The sequence below is a fragment of the Cyclopterus lumpus genome, chromosome 4 (genome assembly GCF_009769545.1).
Source record: "Cyclopterus lumpus isolate fCycLum1 chromosome 4, fCycLum1.pri, whole genome shotgun sequence".
Lineage (NCBI taxonomy): Eukaryota > Metazoa > Chordata > Actinopteri > Perciformes > Cyclopteridae > Cyclopterus > Cyclopterus lumpus.
In genome coordinates, this window is record NC_046969.1 from 25,375,815 (window position 1) to 25,400,140 (window position 24,326).

General features: G+C 48.0%; 1 protein-coding gene across 3 annotated transcripts in view; it reads right to left on the bottom strand.

Moving 5' to 3' along the window:
• The window catches only part of suco (SUN domain containing ossification factor), a 36,115-nt gene that overhangs the window by 1,665 nt on the left and 10,124 nt on the right, over positions 1-24,326 (bottom strand). The window contains exons 2-25 of one of the 3 annotated variants that reach the window (XM_034530257.1): positions 21,451-21,571; positions 20,192-20,293; positions 19,504-19,814; positions 18,677-18,817; positions 18,172-18,385; positions 12,795-12,900; positions 12,346-12,473; positions 11,819-11,886; positions 11,586-11,693; positions 10,662-10,767; positions 9,576-9,596; positions 9,313-9,368; positions 8,664-8,755; positions 7,854-7,919; positions 6,783-6,866; positions 5,094-5,166; positions 3,560-4,948; positions 3,372-3,459; positions 3,176-3,280; positions 2,663-2,820; positions 2,376-2,467; positions 1,275-1,330; positions 111-325; positions 1-60 (exon numbers count right to left, since the gene is read on the bottom strand). The exon at positions 1-60 is cut by the window's left edge and continues 1,665 nt beyond it. In XM_034530257.1, the coding sequence (XP_034386148.1) occupies positions 1-60; positions 111-325; positions 1,275-1,330; positions 2,376-2,467; positions 2,663-2,820; positions 3,176-3,280; positions 3,372-3,459; positions 3,560-4,948; positions 5,094-5,166; positions 6,783-6,866; positions 7,854-7,919; positions 8,664-8,755; positions 9,313-9,368; positions 9,576-9,596; positions 10,662-10,767; positions 11,586-11,693; positions 11,819-11,886; positions 12,346-12,473; positions 12,795-12,900; positions 18,172-18,385; positions 18,677-18,817; positions 19,504-19,814; positions 20,192-20,293; positions 21,451-21,571 (3,960 nt within the window). Of the gene's footprint in view, positions 326-1,274; positions 1,331-2,375; positions 2,468-2,662; positions 2,821-3,175; positions 3,281-3,371; positions 3,460-3,559; positions 4,949-5,093; positions 5,167-6,782; positions 6,867-7,853; positions 7,920-8,663; positions 8,756-9,312; positions 9,369-9,575; positions 9,597-10,661; positions 10,768-11,585; positions 11,694-11,818; positions 11,887-12,345; positions 12,474-12,794; positions 12,901-18,171; positions 18,386-18,676; positions 18,818-19,503; positions 19,815-20,191; positions 20,294-21,450; positions 21,572-24,326 lie in introns of all 3 variants that reach the window. The other 2 variants (XM_034530254.1, XM_034530255.1) reach the window with 2 other exon arrangements.

Genomic DNA, 24,326 nt, shown 5'->3' on the forward strand with positions numbered 1-24,326 from the left:
CTGGTCTCCGAGGAGGGGAACTCCTTGGAGGTGCAGGTGGGCGGTGACGCCACCACTTCCTCCTCCTCCGCTGCGGAGGGAGGAAGTAGAGGAGGAGGAGGAGGAGGTGGAAAGAGGAGGGGGGAGGCGGCGGGAGAGAAGGAGGGGGCGGAGGTGGAGGTGGAGGCAGGCGGGGAGGGGGAGGCAGGCGGGGAGGGGGAGGCGGCGCCGGGAGGCACGGCTGGAAGCCGTTGCAGTTCAGGACCCCGTTGGAGAGCGGCGCCGAGGGATCGGCCGGCTTCAGAACCTCAACTTTGTCCAACGACTTTGACTTGTAGCGCTTTTTCTGTGAGAAAAAAAACAAACAAACAAACAACAAAAAGAGACAGCGAAGGATGAACAAAAATAAATAATAAAACGGAGCAAAAAAGCTGCATCTAAATAATGCGACGCCGCATTAACCACTTTTGTGCGCGACGCTGCGGTCACATGAATGGATCAAAAGAAGGCGGAGCAGGTCTCATCGGGGCGGGGGGGCGGGGGGGGGGGGGGGAATGAGGCATTCTGGGAGTTGGAGGAAACTGGTCAGAGGGTTCCCAACACTTTTTTTTTTAGATCTCCAGTGATGACGGACAATCTGTTCTCCTCTGTAGATACAACTAAAATAAAGATACCAAGAACTACAACAGTCACCAGAGACTCATATTGACATGAACTTATATTATTCTGATTTAAGGTGTAATGTCCCTTAAACCTGCACTTAAACACAAATGCTATTTGAGTCCTTAAAATATAGACAAGTCGTTTATTCTCAGTTAAAGGAAAACAGGAGGACGTTGATTTCACTTTCCATGACGGGGAAAATTCGGGGGAAAAAGTGTGGGAATAAAAAGTAGTTTTACTTATGTGAACGGAGTCCACAATAAACCAAGTTTAAATTCACCTCACTGAGGAGGGCGTTGTGCCTTGTTTTCAAATTTTACGAAGGACTTGCAATAAAGAAAGTTTAAAATAATAAATATAAAACAAAGTGGAACCGCAGAGTCCGCAGAGAAGTGGTTACCAGGGCTGACTCCGCCCCCTTATCTGGGCTACTCCACAGAGAACCAGTGACGGACGAAGGAGCCGCTCACTGCTCTCGCACACTTAGCACAGACTGACTGACGGTAGAAAACAACAAAGAAAAGAAAAGCAACAAAAAAAAGAAACCACACAGAGCACTTAAAAAAAAAAAAAAAAAAAAAGAGTGAGGCGGCCGACACGGCCAACAGCAGCGGTGGGAACAGACACTGTACCTTTTTCTCTGGAGAAAACCTTAGAGGTTCTACAATGTACAAGTCATCGGGACCTACTGGGGAGGGGAGAGAGGGGCCAGGTTAATGATGGAATGGCACAACAGGAATACACACATGTAACAAAGCATGAAGTGACCTTGCAAGTAGTTTTATTAAGAAGATGCAATGGCACACAAAGAAAAATCCACGTTACAAATCATTGCTTTACACAAGTAATGTGACTAAAACAACTAGAGTTTAGCTAAAAAAAAGCATTATTTTATTATTGATTACTACTTGCAAATGTCTACCATGAGCCAGCGAAGCACCATGCTCTATTAATACACTCCTTGAGCCAGCATGTGGCCACAAGCTGGCAATGACAGCCTCTCAGCCTCAAGGGCAAACACACACACACACACACACTCTCTCTCTCTCTCACACACACAGCTGAGGGGTAATGAACAGCAGGGGGAGTTTTAGGTTTCGAGAGTCAAAGACTCTTTTCTTTTACTGCCTGCACCAGCCTCTCCCTGTTGGCAACAGCAGGAGCGCGTGAGAGAGCAAACGGCAGAATGAGAGCTGGCGAGAATGGAGGAGGTTTAGGATCGGATGTGAGGGGACGAGCTGCAGCGGCCCGACGCAACGGGCATTAAAAAAAAACAGAGCCCTTTCTGCAGGGATGAGTCCTAAAAGGACGAGTCAGCATTTCTGCCCGTCTGGTTCCCCCGGTTTTAAGACGCCGATGGCTTTGTCGACTGGTTAGAGGCCTGAAATAAGGAATTCAGCACTTTGTCATGAGATATAAAACCTCTGGTGGAGTCTAAACGAGACGCCGCTGGAACCTTCGTCCTCCTTTTGGGTTTTAGTGGCGGAGACGTGAAAGTCGTTTGTTTTACGGCCTCGTTGTCGGCTTTTTTTACTTGTTTTACTTCCGCTTCAAAAAAATTCACGAAAAAGGTGGCGTTCGTTTTATCCCGTTGAACCGACAACAACAAAATTACTTGCGAGCGTCACAAACGTTCGTGGGCCACAGAGATCATTTTCCGCGAAGAAAACGGGAGGAACGCACTAGACAGAGAGGGTTGGAGGAGACTCGACTGTAAAGTGTTGACCTCTTACCTTCCGTCGAGGACAAGTGGAACGACTTGGAGCGAACCAGCGGACAGGTCACCCTGCGCTTTAGGCTCATATCGTCGTAGGAAGAGAAGCATCTGGTGGGGGGAGGGGGGGAAACGACAATTAGAGTCGTCTACGTCGCCACTAGCGTCGTACAGTTAGCGGCAGGACAGGAATGACTGCCTTAAACAAGCAAACGGCAAAGTTGCGCAACGTGTTCCATTCAAAAGCTGGGTGTAGGGGGAACAATAACATTATGAATCACTAGAGCCAAGTGGTGTGTGTCAAACCTCTTGGGGCTGGGGTAGTGGTTGCTCTTGGGGAGGGGAGCAGCGATGGTTTTGGGGGCGGGGCACGAGGAGCCGCGGCAGCACTGCAGACACAGCAGGAGGCCCAGAGACAGACACAGGACCAGGGAGACCACCAGGTAGCTCTGACGGTCGGATACCTGCAGGAGGAGGCGGAGTTAAGCGGGGAAAACATGGTGAAATGCGAGCGCCTCCGGGTCGTGCACGGCGGCGTTGTTTAAACTCCACGCGCGGCTCTTTGGATCAATCTCCTGACACGCCAGAGGGGGCACAAACAAAGTAAACGGTGAAGCATCAAAAAGACTGCCAGTGTAACTGGTTTACGACTCATTGACGGTTACAACCTCCAACTTGCCCAGGAGGGATTAGCAATTATCTCGTATATATCTCATATTCATGACCTACTTTATTGCCTTTAGAATTGACACAAGTATCAAAAGCATTGTAAAGAAATTATCCTGTAAATATTAAATATACGAGTGACATATTTGGTACCTCTCTCTGCAGCTGACCGACCGTGTCGGTGAGATTGAGCATCAGCCTCTTGACGTTCTCCACCTGGCTCTGCAGGACCTGGATGGCCTCGGTCTGCTTCTGGTCCTGAGGAACACAAGTTACTCAGACAACGAGGAATCTCTCTCTCTCTCCCTCTCCCTCTCCCCCTCCGTCTCGGCCTTCGTGTTCCACTGACCTGCTCCTCGGCGATGCGGGAGGTGTTCTGCAGTTTGATGATGGTCTGGTTGAACGCTCGCTGCATCTCCTCCATCTGTTTACGGTACCTGAGCGACGGAAAATGAAGAAAGAAACGAAGACAACCGTGTAAGAAAGAAGCGCTCTTTCGTCATTACGAGATACTTCGAGGAGGCTCCGGTGGTTTACCTCTGGCTGAGCTCCTCCAGGTATCTGCCAGACAGACTCATGTTCATCTCCAGGGCTTTGATCCTGTTGTTCAGCCTCATGAAGACGCTCTCCCTCTGGCTGGATCCGTGCACCGCGCCCCCGTTCAGCGACGCCCCGTTCCCGGCCATCGCCCCGCCGCTGTAATCCCCTCCGTTCTGCAGCTCCGCGTAGAAGTCTGTGGCGATCCGGTGGACGTTGCCGTTGGTGCCCAACAGGTCCTCGTCCGCCGCGTCCTCCACCCGGTGGGGCTCTCCGGCGGGGGCGAGGGAGTCCCCCTGCTCCTGAGAGGCCTGGACGCCGTGTCTCTGCGAGTCCCCGCCGTCTGCGCCCGACCTCGCCGCGTCTGCGTGAGCGTCGGTCGGCGGGAGAGCGGCGGGCAGTTCAGTGGGAGGGGGGATGAGGTCCTCGGGCCTCGATGCAGTGGGGAGAGACTGAACGGGGGGCTGCTCCTTGACGGGGGGCACCACGACACCGGGAGAGGCCGTCTCAGAGGCCACAGCGAGCGTGTGAGAGCCGCCGGGAGGAGCCGGCGAGGCGCCGCCGGCCTGCTGCGTCTCCGGGACGGCGACGGCCGAGGTGGGGGTGGGGGCGGGGTCGACGGCCGCGTCTTTAACGGGAGGGAGCGGCTTCTCCTCGTGGGTGGGAGTGGGCGACGCCAGGGAGCTGTGGGTGTCTGAGAAACTGTGAGGGGGGAGTGTGGCCGTCCTGCTCGGCTCCAGCACGATGTTGAGCTCTGGCGAGTGCGCGTCGGCGGGCGGGGGAGCGTTCGGACGCGCGGCGTGCGCCTCGCCCGAGGTTTTCCCCTCGCCCTGAACCGGCGCCTCTGGCTCCAGAGCCTTTTCCGCGACGGGGAGCGCCTCCTTGAGAGGTGCGGGAACAGGGTCCGGGATCGGCGGCGGCGGCGCCATCGTCGTGAACGCGAGGGAAGGGGCGGCGGCGGCGGCGGCGTCATCGGGGTGCGTCTGTGTCCGAGTGCTCCCTTGCCTCCGCCGGAGGCGCTCCTTGGCCAGCCTGGCGGAGCACCAGCGGTGGAGCAGCTCGGGCAGGGTGGCCATGCAGGAGAAGGACAGGGAGAAGGAGGAGAAAGGACAGTAAATCTGGCTCTCCCACTGGTTCCTGTCCGCCTCCCGCCGCGTCGACTCCTCCCTCCTCTTCTTCTCCTCCTCCTCCTCCTCCTCCTCCTCAGCCTCCTCCTCCATCAGGGTGACGGTGGACTGCCGGGGCTCTTCGTCCTCCTCCTCCACCAGCGTGACGATCTTTCGGTCCTCCAGGGAGTCGGGGGACGAGGGGGGAGGTGTGGCAGAGTCACCGGAGACCGCCACCTCCTCCTCGTGGGTCGCGGGAAGTTCTGGCTCCGCGGCCTCCAGTCTGGAGGAAAGACACAGAAATGAATTCAGAAGCGTTTTAAAAAAAACTGAGACTTTGAGAAGAAGTCGTGTAAAACAATCCCAACTTAGTTAGTTATAGAAACCACTTTACAAACATAAAGTTTTTAATCTTTGATTGGTCTTACGCTGCGGAGTCCGGCGGCGTTTCAGCCGTATCGTCTGTGCTCTCCTTCTCATCCCCCTCTGCAGTTGTATTACCTAGTATTTAGAAGACAACACACACAGTAATTAAACTCAGAGCAGGATTTTAACAACACATTAATAACACTGTCACTGTGCACAGAGCCCCCCCCCCCCTCCTAATCCAATGTGGCTGTTGGAGGGCAGGGACACATTTTGCTCCTCGGTCTGGCTGGCCAGCCCATGTTTGGGAAAAGTAATAAATACTGTGAACCGGTCCAGTCCAGTCTGAACTGGACTAAACTTCCCTGCCTAGTCTGCAGAAGAGTTTCACCCTTCGACAACAAATCAAAACTTTGTGGGCTCCCAATTCAGCTCTCTGTGGGGAAGCAGCAAGCCTGGCGTCATAGCCCCTCTCCCCCCCTCCCCCCCCACCAAATTCATCTGCCAGTCAGTCGAACACAGAAATCCAAAGTTCTGCTGAAATGCAACCAAATAAACATCTGGCTCTCAGAGAGGGAGAAATAAAGTGACCCAGTTTTAGAGGCAGTTAATTTAAACAATGTGTGTGGGGAGAAGACGGGCACGACGGTGGGTAGAGAGACAGAGAGAGAGAGAGAGAGAGAGAGAGAGAGAGAGAGAGACAGAGAGAGAGACAGAGACAGAGACAGACAGAGACACAGACAGAGAGAGAGAGACACAGACAGAGAGAGAGAGACACAGACAGAGAGAGAGAGACACAGACAGAGACAGAGACAGAGAGAGACAGACAGACAGAGAGAGAGAGAGAGACAGAGAGAGCGAGAGAGACAGAGAGACAGAGAGACACAGACAGACAGACAGACAGAGAGAGACAGACAGACAGACAGAGAGAGAGAGAGACAGAGAGAGAGAGAGACAGAGAGACAGAGAGACAGAGAGAGAGAGAGAGACAGAGAGACACAGACAGACAGACAGACAGACAGACAGCAGGAAAAGAGGAATATTCTCTGTTCTGCAATATTGTAGAAATTCATGTGGGAGCTCAATGTTTATGTTTATCCATCAGCTTTTATTGCATTTTCTTCTAGTCTAAGAAACTTTTCCACCTCAGCCAAAAGTTCTTTAATAAACTACGGTTCGATGTTTACTACCTGATAACCAGACGAGCTTTAAAGCCGGATTCAGAGAGTTGAGCTGGAGAACACGAACGAACCAGTTTGACTTCACATCAACTATTCTAACACATCAAAATGTAATGCTCAAAGAGAATAAAACAAATGTTCAGGCCTTTATGCTTCTAATAAAAAGAGAAAATGCACAGCTGTAATAACAGCCTTTCACCTCTTCAGCTATAATTAATCCGGTTACTGTGTGTCAAGCATCTCTGAAATATACACTTTTTTTTTTAAAATAAAGCTTGCAGAACAGCAGCTTTTGAGACATTTGAAATACTTTGTTTACTTCACTCGGCGTGCGGCTGTACAGGAACGCATCGATTTCAGCTTTCCAGGGATATAATATTGTATTCATACGACGCCGCGAGAGCGCAGCATCCCACAAACCCAGACCACAGTGGGGGGGGGGGGGTATTTCTGTCAGACGTTTGGCTTCCGACTTTAGAGGGATGGAACATTTAGAAGAGGGAGTTGTGTGAAGCAGGATGGGAATAAAAAAAGAAAAGATATGAGCACATATAAAAACATACGAGTTACCTCCTGCTTCTGCGCCGCCCTCCAGCTCCGACTTGCCGCCCAGCACATTAGCAGCAATGTTGTTTACCATGTTGAAGATGGCATCTGAAAGAGAACACACACACACACACACACACACACACACACACACACTATAGTTATGTTGAAGGGCATGGAGGTTCCTGGTAAACACATGTGGACCAACATGTTTGTTTTTTCCCCTCTTTCCTTTCAGGCTTTCCTCAAGTTCCCCTTTCTACCTTGTTGGGGTCCTTCCCCCCCCCCCCCCCACCCACCTCCCCCGAGCCGGCCCGTCTAAAAGAAAGACTTCATGTGTTCGCCTGCTGCTTTTTTAAATTTTTTTATTGGTTTACTGGTTTGAGCCCTGAAGGTTCGTGCGTAGCGGTGCACCAGTCCTCCCACTTCATATCGGGAGACAGAGGGGCACCAGTGTGTTTGTGTGGTTAAAAAAATTAATTAAAAAAGATTTAAATTAAAAAATAAAATTAAAAGTCTAGTGCAAAGCTCGGCAACCCAAACCCTCGTCTACGCCGATACGTGTGATAGCAAGTATGTACCGTGCACCACGAACACTCACGAGGGACATCGTTTGTCTTTCACGCGTCGTGCGAGATTTAAAACGGATCATTTTACTTTTGACATTTGAGAGGGTGGAAGTCCCCGAACTGCACACTGCAGCAGAAAGAGGAAGCGTTCCATTCTTGGCCCTTTCAGAGTAAAGGTCTAGGAGAAAAAAATGTTCCTTTTAAAAGATCCTGAGGAATGCGTCACGCTGTTTTTAAAAATAAATTACAATTTAAATTTAAAAAAAGGGAGAGTTTGGGTGTTTTAAAGTGTGGTTGAATGAGGCTCTTCTCCACAGTCGGTGTTTTCAGTAGTGGAGATGGACCTAAAAAAATAAAAGTTTAAGTTCATGCTATATTTTAAGGATTTTCGCCGCTTTAACCCTCTTCAATGTCACCGGACTCCATTGACAGCGACAGTCGTTTTATCTCGCAGCTCCACCGCTGCCTCCATCTGTCAGTCGGTTAGTTTTATTTTGAAAAGCACGTGCACGTTGCGTGTACGTACTGGTCGCTGAGCCAAGCAGGTTCTTGGAGGACTTGTCCTCCGACGGTTGGTAGCCAGGTGGATAATCTGGAGAAAGAGGACACGCCGCAGGTTACAAAAATACACACGGGGAAAATAAATAACGTTAACAGTTAATCATCGTTTTTGTGGAGTTATTTTCAAACCGGCGAAAGAAGTCGATTAAGAGAACTCTTTGGGAGAGAAACAGCCAGCTGGTCGTTAATAGTTAACTTCAGAACGAGTTACTTGGTGAGTAAGTTGGAGAGCAAGAAGGGAACTTTACTCTTTTCTCAGAGTCCTTGGTAGTAATTTGCAGAGCGTGTATTGTTAAAAAAAAAATATATATATATATATATATATATATATATATATATATATATTTTTTTTTTTTTTTTTTTTTTTTTAACAATACACGCTCTGCAAATTATGACCAAATATAAATAAATATATATATATATATATATTTATTTATATTTTTCTTTATATATTTTAATATATTTGTGTATATATATATATATATATATATATATATATATATATATATATATATATATATATATATATATATATACATACATACATACATACATACACATACATATATATATATACACACACACCTGTATATATTATTTTTTTTATTATAAAAAAAAACATATTTAAAATACACATAAATATATATATATTTATTAATTCTTTTAATTTTTGTCATTCATCCATTTGTGACCAACATTGTGAATTTGCAACCGTTCTCGACAAAGAAGACGGACACGATGTCCTTCAAGACTGAACAGGTCACCATCATCATACCATAGTCTTCATCCAGGTACTCCAGTCTCTCCGAAGGGTACTGGGAATCGGCTATCTCCTCATACTCCTCCACCATGCTGGTACCAAACACCCTACAAGAAGGACACACACACACAGGTTAAGGGCTTTTCATGACGACGCAGAAGAGGGGGCCGAATTATTTATTTTTTAAAATTGTGCCCTCTTCAGATCAGATTTGAGAAAATAAATAAATAAAAGAATAACTCGTGATCACCTGACTAATCGAATAGAGAAAAATACATCATAGTTCCTGGAATTATGCCACGATTCAGTGTGAACTGAGAGATGCATTACATTTCCTGTTCTCACACCAGTGTTTCTACTTCCTGAACAAGAACGGGACCGTAACCTTCACGGTTCCTCTCAGGTGGAGCTGCAGGGGGAACCTTTCACCGCGAGGGCTGGAAATGTGTACGATTTAACTTTGTATGACTTTAGGGAACCAGGGTGGAGGATTTAGAGGGGTTTCATGAGCACAGATGGAATATAATACTCAGAATTATTTCTTAATTAGTGCATGACCTGAAACTAAAGCTTCGTTCTCACTATGAGAGGCAAAGCTACAATAAAGCGGTCAAGAAATAAGAGAGAGAGAGAGAGAGAGAGATAGAGAGACATTTACTCTTACCTGATGAGACTGAGTGGACAGAAGTGCTCTGATCCAAAGTGGGAGAGGAGTTCAACCTGTCGGGGGGAAAAAAAAACGGATAAAAAGTGATAAATTAAATTTAAAAAAAAATCATCCACAGCGGTATCGATGCCAAAACCACGTGTATTAAAAAGAGTGCCACACTCTATGAACCCATAAGCCACCAAATACGTTGACAATGTGTTTTATGTGCATGTTCTACTTGTTTATTATAAGTTATTTCACATGAGAAGAGTGCTAACCTTTATGTACTTGATGAACATCTGATGCCAGAGGAAGACAGAAGGAGGACAGAAGGAGAGAGAGAGAAAGAAAAATCAACAAAAGACTGATTCAAGCTACAAAGCACATCAAGCATTTTTGGTTATATTTGACCAAAAAAAAACTCAGTTTATGTAATAACAAATTTAAAGAAAAGAAAAAAAAAACACAATTATTTCACAACGGAGCACAGGAAGCAACCGCACATCACACCCCATAAAAAAAAAATACAATAAAAAGGGTAATCAGCTGATCAGCTGTTTAACGAGCAACACTGAGGGAGGTGTGAGAGGTTTACTGGGTGATCTGAGGATTCATTTTCTAAGTCCGACCTAAAATTGGTTTATCTTCTGCGTTTATGACTTAACAGGTGAAAAAAAAAAATAGTTGTGGCAGTTGAAAAAAATATATATATATTTTTTTTTTTTTTTGCATTTGTTATTGTAATACTCGTTTCGGCCACACGAGTCTGAAGAGCGCCACACGTGCCTCCACGTTTGCTTCCAGGTAACGTTTTAAATTCACGGTAAACCTGCAAAACACACCAAAAAAAACGTGTACCTCGCGTTTCGGAGCGCGTGGAGAAATTAAAAACGCAACTTAAAATAATAATGGTAAGAATTTTTCTGTTTTAAAGTCATAAACGCAGCAAAGAAAACTATTTTTACAGCTTTGAAAATAATTCCTCATCAGAATCGCGTCTTCCCACTTGGCCCTCGAGGGCCTCCGTATGTTAATGCGAGTGACTTGAGCTGAAGACAAACAACTGTAATCCTTTAACAATCCTTTTTACAGCCTACGATTTAATTTCCAGACTGTCGGGCAGCATTTTAAATCATACACCCAAATCTCAAATTTAAAAAAAAAAAAAATTGTGAAACTGCCACGGACACACGCCCTCACAGTCATTCACACAGAGTCCCATGTTCCTCATCCAGTCGAGGGAGGAGGCTACAGGCTGATGCCCCCCCCAGAGCTTTAAAATACAGCTTCAACCCACGAGCATGAAGCCCGTGTCTGTGTGAGGGTGAATGCACTCATTGTGAAGCAGGAGGAACAAGCGGTACCTTCACGTATATAGCGTAAAGCTGCTCATCCAGCGGGTAGCTCTGGACGATCCGCTCGTCCCGGGCGTGAAAAGTACCGAGCTTGACCCACTTGTTGGTGGGGTACCTGCAGACGGAAGAGAGGAATGCGTCAGTGGACTACGTTTACCATCAGACACAAAGGGAAAGAGTTTTCCCTTTAAAAACGTGTTTCTTTACACAATAACTTTTCCTTATCCGAGTCGAGGGCCAAAGGACAGACTTTTAAAGTCCCTTCAGACAGATTTGTGATTTATGATGTTGGGCGTTTACAAATTAAATTTGACCTGCTGTTATTTATTTTTTTTCTACTGTTCTTCATTAGGTAGATTAGATATTACTTTATTCCTGTTGAAGCAGCAGCAAACACGTTTACAAATATACAATAACAAATAAAATAAAATAGCACATTACATGTAATAATTTAAATAATAAAAAGGAAATGAAAATGTAAAAAATAAAATAAAAGCGTATACAGTGAATTAAACCAGGTCATTTTACATGCAAGCAAAAATAAATAAATGAATTAAATTAACTCAATTGTTAATTAAATGCAGGAGAAATAATGTGACTGGGTGCCTCGGCTCAGACACACACACACACACACACACACACACACACACACACACACACACACACACACACACACACACACACACACACACACACACACACACACACACACACACACACACACACACACACACACACACACACACACACACACACACACACACACACACACACACACACACACACACACACACACACACACACACACACACACACACACACACACACACACACACACAGACACACACACACACACACACACACACACACACACACACACACACACACACACACACACACACACACACACACACACACACACAGTGTGTTTACCGGTCACTGATGGAAACCAAGAAGTCTTTAGGCGTCGATGAGAAGAGCTCAAAGTTGCCGATGTCCAGCTGCTTGACTTGGATCGGCTCACAGAGCTCGATCACAAACCTGGACGGAGGAAAACGAGAGAACGTTTTTGGGGAAAAAGGCGACACTTCCAGATCTACAATCAGTGCGCCAGGAGAGTGTGTGTGTGTGTGTGTGAGAGAGAGAGAGAGTGTGTGTTCACTCACCAGATTTTGTTGCTGCAAGGATTTAGCATGTAAATGTCCATATTCTCCATGAGAATAGCTGAAGTGCTCTGAACACGAGACAGAAGAATGAAAGAGAACGAGATAAATAGACCGACGGATACTTTATTGATCACGCGAGGGGAAACACACGTTTTTCATTTCAGAGATCATTGTTTATTATTACTATTATACGAGACTATAAAACATCTGTCCCGGGTGAAGCTTTAAGTTTTAACTTTAATGTTTTTTTCAACTTATATATATATATATATATATATATATATATATATATATATATATATATATATATATATATATATATATATTACATTACAGCATTCTTAATGCTGGACCAATTCCAGAAAGTGTTCTCCCCATTAGACACGGTGAAGGTTGAAAAACACTGACGTTATTTTGAGGCAGGTTTCCCCCCCCCCACACCCTCTGATAAAAGGTGTGTGTGTGTGTGTGTGTGTGTGTGTGTGTGTGTGTGTGTGTGTGTGTGTGTGTGTGGAGGCGCGCTTCACCGTGGCCCCGTTGTTGGCCGAGAGGATCTTGGCGCCGCACTCCACGGAGGCGTAGTTGTTCTTGAAGTTCATCTGGACCTTCTTCACCGGGTGGGGGCTGCCGCCGGTCGAGGTGTGTAGGGACTGACCTGGAGAGAGAGGGAGCGCTACACGTTAGGGAGGGAGGGGGGGGCGTTAACGGACGCTGGAGAAAAGAAGGGAAAGGAAATAAAATGGAGCGTCGAGTGGGGAGGTTACGCAACACTTACGCTCCACTGATCACCGCACATGGCGGTGGTCAGTGGAGGGGAGAGAGGGAGGGAGAGAGAGAGGGAGAGAGAGAGAGAGAGAGAGAGACGATGCAATAAGAAGCAATACGATGCAGACTGAAACGGGGCATGTGAAGTCCCCTATTGAGCCGCCGACGTGACGTTTCCCTTTATTTCCGTCTTTAATAACTCTTCACTCACTCTTCTCCACCTCCATGACTTGTTTCTTCCACTCGTCGAAGGTGGGGATGTCTTCTTTGCCCGGCACTGAGGGATCGGGCTCACTGGCGGTACTGCCCAGCCCCGCCTGAAACACACACAGGAGATGTATCACACACACACACACACACAGGAGATGTATCACACACACACACACACACACACACACAGGAGATGTATCACACACACACACACAGGAGATGTATCACACACACACACAGGAGATGTATCACACACACACACACACACACACACAGGAGATGTATCACACACACACACAGGAGATGTATCACACACACACACACACACACACACACAGGAGATGTATCACACACACACACACACACACACACACATACACACACACACAGGAGATGTATCACACACACACACAGGAGATGTATCACACACACACACACGCACACACACACAGGAGATGCATCACACACACACGCACACACACACAGGAAATGTATCAAACACACACACACACAGGAGATGTATCACACACACACACACACACGCTGTTGGCCCATAATGATAATTCAAATGTATCAATTACCAAAACTACAGTCACCGAATGTCCTAAATGTGCAAATGTATTTAAGTAGAAAGAAGACAGCTCATCGTAAATTCATCCGATATTGCTAAATATGATTATTTGTATCCGGGCATCAGTGAGCCACAGTGAGACATGACTTTTGCATGACCACCAGCCTCTAACACACACACACACACACACACACACACACGGTAGTCAGCTAGCCCCCCCAGGCCTCTTAAGGCTTTGAGATGCACCGAGCTGTGAATAATACTTTGATGGATTACTACGCGAGCGCCCTTTTGGACCTCCGAGGCCAAGAATCCACCGACTCAGACGCGCCTGTTATGTTTGGAAAGTCACGTATGGATTTAGTGGCCAGAAGAAAGAAAAACAACAACAATAAAAACACTCGATCCCCCTGAAAATAAGACATAAGCCCCTTTTGATTATCCTTCAACCGTGAAGACGAAAGCCGCCCTGGAAGCAGCGAGTTGACTCAGCGTTTGCTACTTGGAAACTAGAAACTCGCCCTTTGCTAGAACAGCTGTGCACGCTGCATATTTATAGCTTTTCATGGTAAATCCAGCCGGCGGTTATGAGATGTTTTAGTGAAAGAAGCGAGCAGCACGACAAACGGCATCTTATGAGAGTTATGACGCCGAGAACTGAAATGACCCTTTTCTATCTATTCATTATGCTTTATACCAAATATTTTATCATGAATTATAGGGCCAAGTATCATAATACTTCACTATTACTACTATAAATAAGTGTAACTTTTTTTAAATATTTTCCTGATATTAATTATAATGCAATTACAAGTTACTCAAAGTGGTAATTGTTTGCTTTAAGTAAAGTAAAAATACATTTTGCGATGTTTTGTGTGTTCTTGCAGATTTACATTTAACTTATATTCACATTATAAAATATATTTTTTAAAGATAATACTCTACGATCCTTGCAAAACAAGTCAGTAAGTGACACTTGACCTTTTGAGTCATTATAAAATGATTTATAATGTGTTATGTTGTTATACATGTATGAGTGCTTAAAACTCTAATTATTCATTGCTGTAAGCAGATATAACCACATCATAAGTATGTTTATAATGCGATGTGGACATAGAATATTGTTATAATAACATTCACTATATTTTAGCAGGATGACTATTGCGTATTTTAAATATATATATTAAAAAAAATATATATATTAAAAAAAAAATATATATATATATATATATAATTTAAAAAAATAATATATAAATATATAATTAAAAAAATAATATATATATATAAATATATAATTAAAAAAATAATATATATATATATATATATATATATATATATATATATATAATTAAAAAAATAAAATATATATATATATAATTAAAAAAATAAAATATCCATCCATCCATCCATCCATTATCACCCGCTTATCCGGGGTCGGGTCGCGGTGGCAGCAGGTTCAGCAGGCCGACCCAGGCTTCCCTCTCACCCGCAGCACTTTCCAGCTCATTCTGGGGGATCCCGAGGCGTTCCAAGGCCAGCCGGGAGATATAATCCCTCCAGCGTGTCCTCGGTCTTCCCCGGGGCCTCCTACCAGTTGGACGTGCCCGGAAAACCTCTAATGGGAGGCGTCCAGGAGGCATCCTGACTAGATGAACCACCTCAGCTGACTCCTTTCGACACGAAGGAGCAGCGACTCGACTCCAAGCTCCCCCCTGATGTCCGAGCTCCTTACCCTATCTCTAAGGCTGAGCCCGGCCACCCTACGGAGGAAGCTCATTTCGGCCGCTTGTATCCGAGATCTCGTTCTTTCGGTCACGACCCAGAGTTCGTGACCATAGGTGAGGGTTGGAACGTAGACCGACCAGTAAATGGAGAGCTTTGCCTTCCGGCTCAGCTCCCTCTTCACTAAGACGGACCGGTACAGCGCCTGTTTTACTGCTGCAGCCGCACCGATCCGCCTATCGATCTCCCGCTCCACCTTACCCTCACTCGTGAACAAGACCCCGAGATACTTGAACTCCTTCGCTTGGGGTAGGCAGTTTGCCCCACCTGGAGGGAGCAATCCGCCGGTTTCCGGCAGAGCACCATGGCCTCAGATTTGGAGGTGCTAACTCTCATCCCTGCCGCTTCGCACTCGGCTGCAAAACGCCCCAGTGAATGCTGGAGGTCACGGTCCGAGGAGGCAAACAGGACCACATCATCCGCAAACAGCAGAGAGGCGATCCCGAGACTCCCGAACCGGATCCTCTCCGCCCCCTGGCTGCGCCTAGATATCCTGTCCATGAAGGTCACGAACAGGACCGGTGATAAAGGGCAGCCCTGGCGGAGGCCAACACCCACCGGGAACGTGTCTGACTTACTACTGAGGAGACGAACACAGCTCCTACTGCAGGCGTACAGAGACCGGATGGCCCGTGCCAACGGGTCCGGCACCCCATACTCCCGCAGCACCCCCCACAAAAACCCCCGAGGGACCCGGTCGAAAGCCTTCTCCAGGTCTACAAAGCACATGTAAACTGGTTGGGCAAACTCCCAGGACCCCTCCAGTAATCTTGCGAGGGTAAAGAGCTGGTCCACTGTTCCACGACCGGGACGGAATCCGCACTGTTCGTCCTGAATCTGAGGTTCGACAAGCGGTCGGAGCCTCCTCTCCAGCACCCTGGCATAAGCTTTTCCCGGGAGGCTGAGCAGTGTGATACCACGATAGTTCGAGCACACTCTCCGGTCCCCCTTCTTGAAGATGGGAACCACCACCCCGGTCTGCCAGTCCATGGGCACTGTTCCCGACCCCCATGCGACACTGAAAAGGCGTGTCAACCAAGACAGCCCAACAATGTCCAGCGCTTTCAGCATCTCAGGGCGGATCTCATCCACCCCTGGCGCCTTGCCACCAAGGAGCTTTTTGACTACCTTAGCGACCTCTGCCAGGGATATGGGTGAATCCACCCCAAAGTCTTCCGGCGCTGCCCCCTCTCCGGGGGACATGTTGGCCGGGTTTAGGAGTTCCTCAAAGTGCTCTTTCCACCGCCCGACGATGTCCCCAGTCCGGGTCAGCAGTTCCCCCCCCCTGCTGAGAACAGCCTGGGGTAGACCCTGCTTTCCCTTCCTGAGCCGTCGGATGGTTTGCCAGAACTTCCTTGAGGCCAACCGAAAGTCCTTCTCCATGGCCTCCCCGAACTCCTCCCATGCCCGAGTTTTAGCCTCCGCGACCATCGTCGCTGCAGCCCTTTTGGCCCGCCGGTACCCGTCAGCTGCTTCAGGAGACCCCTGGGCCAGCCAGGCCCGAAAGGCCTCCTTCTTCAGTTTGACGGCTACCCTCACCCCCGGTGTCCACCACCGGGTTCTAGGGTTGCCGCCACGACAGGCACCGATGACCTTCCGGCCACAGCCCCGAGCAGCCGCGTCCACAATAGAGGCTTTGAACAAGGTCCACTCGGATTCCATGTCCCCAGCCTCCCTCGGGATTTGTGAGAAGTTCTTCCGGAGGTGGGAGTTGAAGACCTCCCGGACAGGATCCTCTGCCAGACGTTCCCAGTTCACCCTCACTACACGTTTGGGCTTGCCAGGTCTCTCTAGCCGAGTCCCCCGCCATCTGATCCAACTCACCACCAGGTGGTGATCAGTTGACAGCTCTGCTCCTCTCTTCACCCGAGTGTCCAAAACATACGGCCGCAGATCAGATGATACGATTACAAAGTCGATCATTGATCTCCGGCCTAAGGTGTTCTGGTACCAGGTACACTTATGAGCCACCTTATGTTCGAACATGGTGTTCGTTATGGACAAACTGTGGCTAGCACAGAAGTCCAACAACAAAACACCATTCGGGTTCAGATCGGGCAAGCCGTTCCTCCCAATCACGCCCCGCCAGGTTTCTCTGTCATTGCCCACGTGAGCGTTGAAGTCTCCCAGGAGAACTATGGAGTCGGCAGGCGGCGCCCTTTCCAGGACCCCTCCCACCGACTCCAAGAAGGCCGGATACTCCGAAATGCTGTTCGGTGCATAAGCACAAACAACAGTCAGAGCCTTACTCCCCGCAACCCGTAGGCGCAGGGAGGCGACCCTCTCGTTCCCCGGGGAAAACTCCAACACAGCGGCGCTCAGCCGGGGGCTCGTGAGTATCCCCACTCCCGCCCGGCGCCTCTCACCCTGGGCAACTCCAGAAAAGGACAAAGTCCAACCCTTCTCCAGGAGCTTGGTTCCAGAGCCCATGCTGTGCGTGGAGGTGAGCCCAACTATATCTAGCTGGTACCGCTCCACCTCCTGCACCAGCTCCGGCTCTTTCCCCGCTAGTGAGGTGACGTTCCACGTCCCTAGAGCTAGTCTATGCTGCCGGCGATCGGCCCGCCCAGGTCTCCCGCCTGGCCCGCCGCCCGGTCTACATAGCACCCGACCCCGATAATTCACCCTGCGGGTGGTGGGTCCACAGGGTGACAGCTGCTCCATGTTGTTCTTTCGGGCTGAGCCCGACCGGGCCCCATGGGCGAAAGCCCGGCCACCAGACGCTCGCCGACGAGCTCCCCTCCTGGGTCTGGCTCCGGGAGGGTGCCCCGGTTTCCCTTGTCCGGGCAAGGTGGCTACAATCCGTGGGCTGCTATTCATCAGGGTTTATTGAACCGCTCCTAGTCTGGGCTCTCCCCCGAGACCTGTTTGCCTTGGGAGACCCTACCAGGGGCTGACGCCCCGGACAACATAGCTCCCAGGATCACTGAGCCACTCAAACTCCTCCACCACGTTAAGGTGGCGATTCATAGGAAAATAAAATATATATATATTAATACATATACATGTGAGAAATATTGCCGACCTGCTGTTCTTGGTGGTGTTGAGAAGTGTTGCCCTCCTGGTCCAAATCTGACAGCCCATCCTCCAGCTCTTGCCGTCGCTGCTGCTGCTGCTGTTGTTGTTGTTGTTGTTGTTGTTCCTGGTCCACGTGGCCTGCAGTAGACTGGACCTCTGCTTCAGGACCAGAACTCTGGCTCTGGTCCGACCGCTGGTCCTCTATGCCAGCCTCGTCCACACTATAGCACAGACACAGGACCAATGAGGAGGAGGAGGAGGAGGAGGAGGAGTAGTTGGAGGGAAGAGATGGCAATGATGGAGAGGAGGAGGAAAAAAAAAAAGTCCATTTATTTGACAGAATTGACCTTGGTTGTGAGCAGGCAGCACGATGGAAAAAAGCAGCAGCAAGTGGAGAGCAAGGCCAGCGGTCGACGGTTGCGCACAGCAGAGAGGTGTAGTTTGTACCTGGATTACCTGTCTACAGCACTTTGATTGGCTTCACCCGGGTTTATAAAAAAAAAAAAACTCACCTGAAGAGAGGCCTGCCAAAAGGGGAGTTTTCACAGGTTGCCAGTTTGGGGGGAACGACCCCGCACTGTGCAACAGAGTGCTCGGCAAAGATAAAGTTGCCTACTGGGAGTTCATCTCCTGCACTGGCAACCCGCGCCGCACTGAGGGAAAGAAAGGACACGGCGTTTACCGCACTGGGGAGGAAGGAGAGAGGAGGAGGAGGAGGAGGAGGAGGAGAGCGGGGCGGGAGAGAGGAAAGGCGACAAGGGAGAGGAGAGCTAGAGGGAGAGAGGAGAAAAAGAAATGGGGATGGACAAAAGGAGGGGAGGAGGGGTTTGGGAGGTCGCTCGCTGGCGGGGCAGCTGATGTGCGCGTCTTTAAAATGTCGCCTTGAGGAAGGAGTTGAAGGCAAGAAGTTGCCCCTGGGTTGGAAGTAATCTTCTTGAAGGTTCAACCCCGGGGACATTCGGACTAATCGGGGTCAAAGTTCAAACGTCCAGTCTGGTGATTCTTCTCCATCACAAAGTCCACGAGACCACGGGGGTCACTGGTATTGATCCGGTCCACGTGGTTTCTTTGAGTGACTTTTAAAATATCCTTTGAGCCTCTCTTTCAGTTTGTGATCCAGTCATTAAGAAGTAGTTAAATAAAAAAAGAATAGAACAAAAACCATAACATGTGCAATGTCGGATTGGGTTGAAATTGGCTTTAACCACCTTCAGAGGAACGTGTATTTATTTTATAATCTCAAGTTTGCCAATGGGACGTCTCTCTCGTGGGTTAAAGCCAACTTCTAAACGCCAGAGAAAAAGGCTCTCTGGCGTGAGGGAGGGGGATCGGAGCTCACCCTGTGTGGGTCTGGCCGGCGCTGTGTGAGGTAGGTGTTTCGTCGTCGTCGTCGTCTTCATCATCTGGGGGCGTGGCCGAGTTCGAGTCCGGGCCGGGTTGTGCAGCCGGGGCGTCGCTAACCGTCTCTGCCGGGGCGTCCCGTGCTGGAAGTGCTTCTGGAGTGGAGGACTCGGGGACGTCCTGGTCGTGGTCCTGCGCGTCTGCAGGCTGCCGGTCCGCGTCAGCCTGGGGGTCTGGGCGTGGATCTGGCTCAGGGGCACCGGGTACAGTCTCGGGCTCGGTCTCCTCCGCGTCCCGAGGATTCACAGTCTGGTGAGGGAAGAAACGGAAAAACGTGGACACGGCAGTACGATTGCATCGCGGACATAACTAGCATCCGATATAATTAAGATCTGTTTATTTTTGGGAATAGTTGTGCAGCAGCAGTCGTGATTACCGCAGCCTCAGCTGACATGTCATGTAATAAATACAATAAGTGCATTCAACCAATTATGGGTAGTTATTACAATAAACTCCCCTTTACACATGTGCAGTAATGAATAAAACTCATATTTACTTAAAATACACCAACCTCACCCCTCTTTCCTTTCAATTTTTCTTATTTAAACATTTGCAAACATTTGTAAAAAAAAAAAAAGGCTAATTATTTCCGGAGCGTTTCATGCTCGGCAGACGTGCCGCGTTACCTGTTCTTGGTGTACAGTGTGCGTTGCCAGCTCCTCTAGTGCCGCTCTCTCTGTCTCCAGTCCCATATCGTATGACGCGTGTGTCGGCCATTCCTCCGACACCTGGAGAGAAAACAAATACACATGCAGTTGTAAAAATGAAGCAGAGTCACCGGTTGACAATCCAAACCCTCTGCAAGGCGTCATCGATGGCTTTACGTGGGTGGGTTTTTTGTTGGTTTCTTTGCGTAAATGTCAAATGCAAAACGTCTTTGTATCTCAGGTTGTGAAGAAGCCTTTTGTTGAGGAACAAAAGCTGCGTTATGGAGGCCAAAGACAGACTGCCGGGCCTGGCGAACGGCACTGGCACGCCTGTTTGATGCTGGAACCAGCAACAATGGTTCTCCTTCTTGTGGGCTCACACACGCATTAAAAAACACACTTGCTTCCTCAAATTATCATTCTGACACACACACACACACACACACACGCACGCACAATGCTGAAGGCCCATTCATAAGAGCTGACCCAGAGCCAGCACCGGTCCACCTCAAACAAACTCACACTTTTTCCTTTTAAATCTCACACACTGCAGCGCTTACAACAGTACTTCATAACACGGCACCGTGACCTTTCGACCCTCAGAATGGCCAGAGAAGGTACGGCGGGCCTGCGTGCATCCCAAAAACAAAAAAAGATCTGACCAGATGTCGCAGAACATCCTGGTATTTTTTTAGCCATATAAAGATGAAAATATAAAACATGAAGAGACTAACGCAGACCAAATTAAAGTAAATATATAAAAAACTAATTTATCACACTAAAACAGTAAAAATAGAATGAATAAATTTGAGTAATGAAATAAAAATACTAATAAATATTAAAACCATAGCATAAAAACACTGTATAAAAATCTGACGTAATAAGCAATAATATTTTTAAAACCATGAAACTAATGTATTGGTACATAACACATTGTTTTCGGACATGCTACATAATATGGGTTGGGTAACCGTCTATACTCTGACCTCTGACCCCCAAGGCTATGACTCATTACACAGAGGAGCCTCTGGTCTTGATATCAAGGACGCGTGCTGCTTTCTCAGTATTTGTCGTTGTTGTTTACGAGGAAAACGGGCTGAGCTGAGCTCCTCCTCCTCCTACTTCTCACCAGGGGGTTAGCAGGTTAGCAGTGCGTGACCCCGACTCCCACCACCACCCTTTTGGTGTTTTCTGATCGCAGCAGGTCATAAGAAAAAGGCCCAAAGACGTGCACGAACCTCGTGTGGCGTGGAGTCCTGCTCCTGCTCCTGCTTCCGGCCTTCTGGGTTTCCGTCCCCCGCGGACTGACCAGAGCCAGACGAGCTCTGCTCTGAACAACACACATACTGACCGGGGAACCTGGAACACACAAAGGAAAAGCTGCGGTTTGAAACTAAGATTAGAAGCTCAACAAGCTAAATATTTTTTTTTTTTGGGGGGGGGGGGGAGCTGTGGGTGCCTTTGAACTTAAAGAACGCTGAGGTTTCACTACATCACATCCTTCACAGTGAGGGCCCTTCCTTCCCTCAGGGGGGAGGAAGAGGTGGGGGGGGGACAACTGACATGAGGAAAAACACAAAGGAGCGATAAACCCGAAAGGAGAGAAAGGAAAAACCCAGCGTAAACTAAAAAACACTGTTGTGACATATTCTTGCAAGCTGCTCAAGGCAAACGGCATTCTTTGCACCTCCTCCTCCTCCTCCTCCTCCTGTTCCTCATTCCTCTCTGCCCGTAAGGTTTAACAGGAACTAGGATGTGGCTGCAACTCTTTCAGGGGTGTTGCACAAAAGTTGGTTGTTCCTCACACTCAGCACCCTGTGTAACATCTGTGCCCCTCAAGGACCCCCCTCAAGGACCCCCTCAAGGACCCCCTCAGACTCACTCTGCTGAGTGTCTTTTACGTCTCAAGTCCCGCAAGGTTTTTGTATATTCGTGTGCGAGTTAAATACTTGACAACTGAAAATAAATGAATATTTCCTCATTCAATTAAAGAACTTCAGTGCATCCGATTTTCTGAGAAAAATGTGAGTTAGTATGCGCTTGTTATTATCAATTTAGACGACATTATTTGTGCATCACAATATCCAGATGTAGGCAGATCCGTGTGCACTTTAACACTCATGCCGTATGTCGATTGGACAATAAATAATTAATTGGAATGTAAAAGGACGAGAAGCCATAAAGAAACAAGCAGAGGAGAGCTGGTCGTCAGCAGAGTTGCAATCGGGAGAAGAATGTAGATGCCGGGACCTGAGGTCTGTCTCAACATGTCCGCTTTGATGCCAACAGGGTTTTCCCCAACAAAACACACACACACACACACACACACACATGAACCAGCGCATCTTGCATGTGTTTGAACCCAGAAGGCAGCGAACTCTGTGGCACAAAGAGGCCCAAAGACGCTGCGCTCGGATACAAAAGAGGCCATGTGAAGAGCCTCTCGGTTCATTAACGGCCGAGCATCCAGCGGAGACTTCATTTGTGAGAGAGAGAGAGCCGTCAGATTTACGAGCAGACGACACCTGAGAGAGATAAGGTGTCGGTACAAATATCGAAGCTACTTATACACACACACAAGTTAATTTTAGACCAGCGTTTTGACCCATTACTGAAAATACAGAATGTCCTCTGGCGGGCGTGGCAGTAAAAGGCGTCGGCGGGTATCTCGTCTCCCCCCCCCCCCCCCAGAACATGACATTCACTGCCGCCGTCGTCTTGTGCCCCTGTTAATAAACTGTGTTCCGCACGGCGTTCAGATGCTATGGAGTAAATTTGAGCCACGTGCTCATATAGGCGGTCCCTGGCTAAACTTAGATCCATAGCGTTGAACTGTGTCGGGCCGGGTTTCCAATGTCGGCCCCTTCGCCCGCCGACGTACAGGTCGAGGACAACGCGGAGTCCTTGTAGCAGCGGGACGCATCGAGACGACTTGGGCACCAAGTACGTCTCAGGCAACATCAGGCTGGATTCCATCCCTCCTCTCCGGGCAACGCGTTGCCGCCGCTGTAAGTTGCATCGTTAGTGTGGATCTCTGTTGAGCGTTTGCATGAATCTTCTGGTGTCTTTTGCCTTTGAATTGCTTTAGAGATTATTATCTGAATACTATATTTCATGCACCAAGGCCTCTCTGTTCCTGCATATTTCACTGAAACAAAACCTTGAATGTTCCACAGTCTGGTTTCAGATAAGGACCTGGAAGGCTGGAAGTGGGCTTTTTAATCTCCCGAAGAAGAACATTTGCTTGTGCAAAGACAAACCGGGAGACAAGCAGATGGCATTGGAACGGTGCCGGTTGAACACGTCGAAGGGTAAACAATCCTGTGTCAACTTCCGTGATGATTGTCGGATGCAAATAACCCGCCGAGTCACGGATGTTTAACTGGGGAGGCCGCCGGGCCGGAGCGTTATGGAAAATAAGCAAAATACAGAGAGCGACTGGAGGACCGCAAAAAAAAAAAAGGCCTTTTCCGAATTGTACCGAGCCACGTGTAAAGCCAAGTGGGCCTGGCACGGAAACACGTGGGAACGCCACCGTCTCACACACACACACACACACACACACACTGTCACACACACACACACTCAGCGTCATCTCCATGAATGAATAGAAAGAGCCGAGTGTTGACATTCCTTGAACAGAAGGGAAAAAAAGAGAAAAAAAAAGGTGAAGCAACGAGAAGAAGAAAGGTGAAGAGGGCCGTGACCTACTTTATAATTGAAATGGTTACGCAACAGTGCGTGTGCGCGTGTGTGTGCGTTTAAACTTCAAAACGGCTCAATCGTGTCGTAATATTCATTTAGTTTTACCGTCTCATCCACAAGGACATGAATAAGGGAGGCACCCTTTAGTAGAAGGGACTTCCATTCATGTTTTGTTTTTTTTCTTTTGCAGAAGCAGATGTTCTTTTTGTAATTTAATGAAACTGCTGTATTTGTGGTGTCGTATAGACCAATGAGGGTTGGGCACAAATATAAAAGAAAGAGAACATTCTTTAAATCATGTTATCATTTCCAATACTGGTATCAGAAAACAACTCTACTTTCAATAACTTCTTTTTTTTTTTCTCCTCCTTTTGTTTTTATGTGAAAATGTCGGCCATATTATCCGGTT